Source organism: Orycteropus afer, unplaced genomic scaffold (genome assembly GCF_000298275.1).
Source record: "Orycteropus afer afer isolate SDZICR_OR568_19922 unplaced genomic scaffold, OryAfe1.0 scaffold00040, whole genome shotgun sequence".
Lineage (NCBI taxonomy): Eukaryota > Metazoa > Chordata > Mammalia > Tubulidentata > Orycteropodidae > Orycteropus > Orycteropus afer.
Genome location: NW_006921627.1, coordinates 14,734,996 through 14,738,986, shown reverse-complemented (window position 1 = coordinate 14,738,986; position 3,991 = coordinate 14,734,996). Strand labels below are relative to the sequence as shown.

The following is a 3,991-nucleotide window of genomic DNA, read 5'->3' as shown; positions in this document are numbered from 1 at the left end:
CTTCTCAGATTATTTGCTCAGCATATAGATTGAATAAGTATGGGGAAAGGATACAACCCTGACACACTCCCTTCTTGATTTTAAACCATGTAGTGTCTCCTTGTTCTGTTCAAATGACAGTCTCCTGGTCAATGTACACAATTAAGTGCTCTAGAATCCCCATTCTTCTCAACATTATCCACAGTTTGTTATGATCCACACAATCAAATGCCTTTGCACAGTCAATAAAACACAAGTAAACAAACATCTTTCTGTTATTCTTTGCTTTGAGCCAAGATCCATTTGACAGAAGCTATGATATCCCTTGTTTCACGTCCCCTTCTAAATCCAGCTTGCACCTCTGGAAGTTCTCTGTCAATATACTGCTGCAACTGTTTTTTAATTATCTTCAGTAAGATCTTACTTGCATGAAATATTAATGATATTGTTTTATAATTTCCACATTCTGTGGAATCACCTTTCTTTGGAATGGATACAAACATGTATCTCTTCCAGTCAGTTGGCCAGGTAGCTATCTTCCAAATCTCTTGGCATAACCGAGTGAGTGCCTCCAGTGGGGCATCCGTTTGTTAAAATATCTCAATGGGTATTCCGTCAATTCCTGGAGGCTTGTTCTTAGCCAATTCCTTCAGTGCAGCTTCAACTTCTTCCTTCAGTACCATTGGTTCTAGATCATATGCCACCTCCTGAAATGGATGAGATTGACCAGTTCTTTTTGGAACAGTGACTCTGTGTATTCCTTTCATCTTCATTTGATGTTTCCTGCATCATTCAATCTTTTGCCCATAGAATCTTTCAATATTGCAACTCAAGGCTTAAATTTTTTCCTCAGTTCTTTGAGCTTGAAAAATGCTGAGCCTGTTTTTCCCTGATGGTTTTCTATCTCCAAGTCTTTGCACATTTAATTACAGTAAATGGCTTCATCTGCTTGAGCTGCCTTTGAAATCTTTTGTTTAGCTCTTTTATCTTGTCATTTCTTCCATTCGCTTTAGCTACTCTTTGCTCAAGGGCAAGTTTCAGAGTGTCTTCTGTCATCCATTTTGGTCTTTTTTTCTTTTCTCATCTTTTTAGTGACCTCTTGCTTTCTTCATGGATGATGTTCTTGATGTCATCTCACAATCCTGGTTTTCAGTCATTGTGTTCAGTGCATGAAATCTATTCTTTAGATGGTCTCTAAATTCAGGAGGGATATATTCAAGGTCATATTTTGGCTCTCATGGACTTGTTTTAATTGTCTTCAACTTCAAGTTGAACTTGCATATGAGCAGTTGATTGTCTGTTCCACAATCAGTTTCTGTCCTTGTTTTGGCTGAAGATATTGAGCTTCTCCACCACCTCTTGTCACAGATGTAGTCAATCTGATTCCTGTGTATTCCATCTGGCAAAGTCCACATGTATAGCCGCCGTTTTGAATTGTTGAAAAAAAGTATTTTCAATGCATAAGTCATTGGTCTTGCAAAATTCTGTCGTGGGATTTCCAGCATTATTTCTGTCACCAAGGCCAAGTTTTCCAACTACTGATGATTCTTCTTTGTTTCCAACTTTTGCATTCCAATCACCAGTGATAATTAACACATCCTGATTGCACATTTGGTCTATTTCAGACTGCAGAAGCTGATAAAAATCTTCAATTTCCTCATATTTTGCTTTGGTAGTTGGTGCATAAATTTTAATAATAATAATTAATTGGTCTTCCTTGAAGGAATAGGGATATTTACCTATCACTGACAGCATTGTACTTCAAGACAGATCTTGAAACATCCCTTGTGATGCTGAATGTCACGCCATTCCTCTTCAAATTGTCATTCCCAGCATAGTAGATCATGTGGTTTTCTGATTCAAAACCAGTGCATTTCAGCTCACTGATGCCTACGATATCAATCTTCATGTGTTCCATTTCATTTTTGACAACTTCCAATTTTCCTAGATTTATACTTCATACATTCCATGTTCCAATTATTAATGGATGTTTGTGCCTGTTTCTCCTCGCTTTGAGTCATGTCACATCAGCAAATGGAAGTCTCAAAAGTTTTACTTTTTCTGTATCAGTAAGGTTCTACTCTAATGATGCAGCTCTTTCCCAGTCATATTTTTAGAGCTTCCAACCTAAGTGGCTCGTCCTCCTGCACTGTATCTGGGCTATTAATAAAGCTGTACAGTAATATTTCTGGGCTATTCATAAAGTTGTACAGTAATGTATCAGACAGTATTCCTCTGCTATTCATAAGGTTTTCCCTGGCCAATTCTTTGAGATGTGGATGGCCTCTTCCTTCTTTCTAGTCTTTCTCAATCTGCAAGCCACAATGAAACCTGTGCATCATGTGCAACCTCACTGGGTTTGTAACACTGGTGGCACAGCCTCAAGCCTCACAGCAACACGCCACCACAGTATGATAAACCAACAGACAAGTTTGTCTCCCTTAGCTGTTCAAAACCTCTCCACCCTCCCCTTACATGGAAACCTGCCGCTTTCCTGCCACTTGGGGGTGGGTCCTGGGTCTCTCCCCTTACCTGGATCCCTGCCACTGCTTCCTTGCTCTGTCCTGGTCCCCCTGGCTTTTTCTCTCCTTTCCCCCACTTTCCTGCCACTTGGGGAGCTGATGGGATTATGAGTGTCTTTTATTCTATCATTACACTATTCTTTACCATCCACATGTTCTGCTTCCTTTTAGAGATAACCATTTGGGGTGGGGAGATGGAAGACTTGGCTTTCATTCTAGCCCTGGCAGCAAAATGCTTAAGCTTTTGACTGCTACTTGAAAGGTCAGAGGTTTGAACCCACCAGCAATTCTGTGAAAGAAAGATATCATAGTCTGATTCCAAAAGGATTTACACCCTTAGAAACCCTTTGCAACAGTTCAACATTGTCCTACATAGTCACTATTAATTAGAATCAACAGCAACAGGTTTGATAATTTTTTGGCAACCAAAATAGGCTCTGAGATTTTGATTAATTCATTCAATCTCTCCGTATGCTACTCTTTTTGTACAAGAGGATTAGAATTCAAGCTTTCAATATCTCTCCATGAGTTTCAGCATTGTTTTTCATAATGTAAGCATGGAGATGTTAAATAAACACCATGATCTGTTAAATTGTTGATTATTAAATTGGGGGGAGCGGGGAGAGAAGCAGTTTTCCCCTTGTTCTCTTGCTTTTGTTGTTGTTATTGTTTGCCTCTCAGTCTATTCCACCTCACAGTGGTCCCATATGTGCAGAGTAAAACTGCTCCATAAAGTTTTCATGGCTGTGACCTTTTAGAAACAAATCACTAGGTCTGTCTTTGGAGGCACTTCTGGGTGGGTTTGAACTGCCAATCTTTTAGTTAGTAGTCCAGTACTTGATCATTTGCACCACTCAAGGGTTCCTTCTCTTGCTTTTACAGGTCTATAAATTGCTACCAGTAAAGGAGGATCTAAGTCTTATGTATGGAAGGGTTATGAATGAAGATGATGATGAATGCATCAGTGTAGAAGACATTATTAGGAATGGAATCATTTACACACCAAAGCAGGCCCTGCCAGATGATGATGTCTACAGTATCTTCCAGGTAGTTCTTTTTCCTAAAAATATAAAGAAAGGTCATTCCTCAGCCTTTGTTAAGATGGAGAGTCAATGGACTTCTGAGTACTAGGATCTACTCCCTTCCTCCAAGCAAGCTATGATTAAGAGAAAAATATTGGAATCTCAGAATGACAGAGAATTTTTTATACATACAGATTTTCAAACATAAATTTCTCTGACATTGTAAATAGTATGTGTTTACTTTTAGGGCTCAAAACCTTAATCAAGTTGACCTCAGAGTTAATTATCACTGTCATATTCCCCTCAGTGACTCAAAGAGATTTTTTTAAATTTGACTTGTGTGAATGTTTACAAAGCAATTTAGTTTCCATTCAACAGTTCATACACATTTTGTTTTGTGACATTCATTCCAATCCCTACAGTGTAAAAACACTCTTTTCACTTCCTCCCTGTGTTTGACTCAGAGAT

The 3,991-nt window shown here is 38.8% G+C and overlaps 1 protein-coding gene across 1 annotated transcript in view; it reads left to right on the top strand.

Annotated features, from left to right (window-relative positions):
- LOC103193915 (pregnancy zone protein-like) overlaps positions 1 to 3,991 on the top strand; it is an 80,228-nt gene that overhangs the window by 45,987 nt on the left and 30,250 nt on the right. The window contains exon 16 of the mRNA XM_007937218.1: positions 3,384 to 3,548. Within this exon, the coding sequence (XP_007935409.1) occupies positions 3,384 to 3,548 (165 nt within the window). The remainder of the gene's footprint in view (positions 1 to 3,383; positions 3,549 to 3,991) is intronic.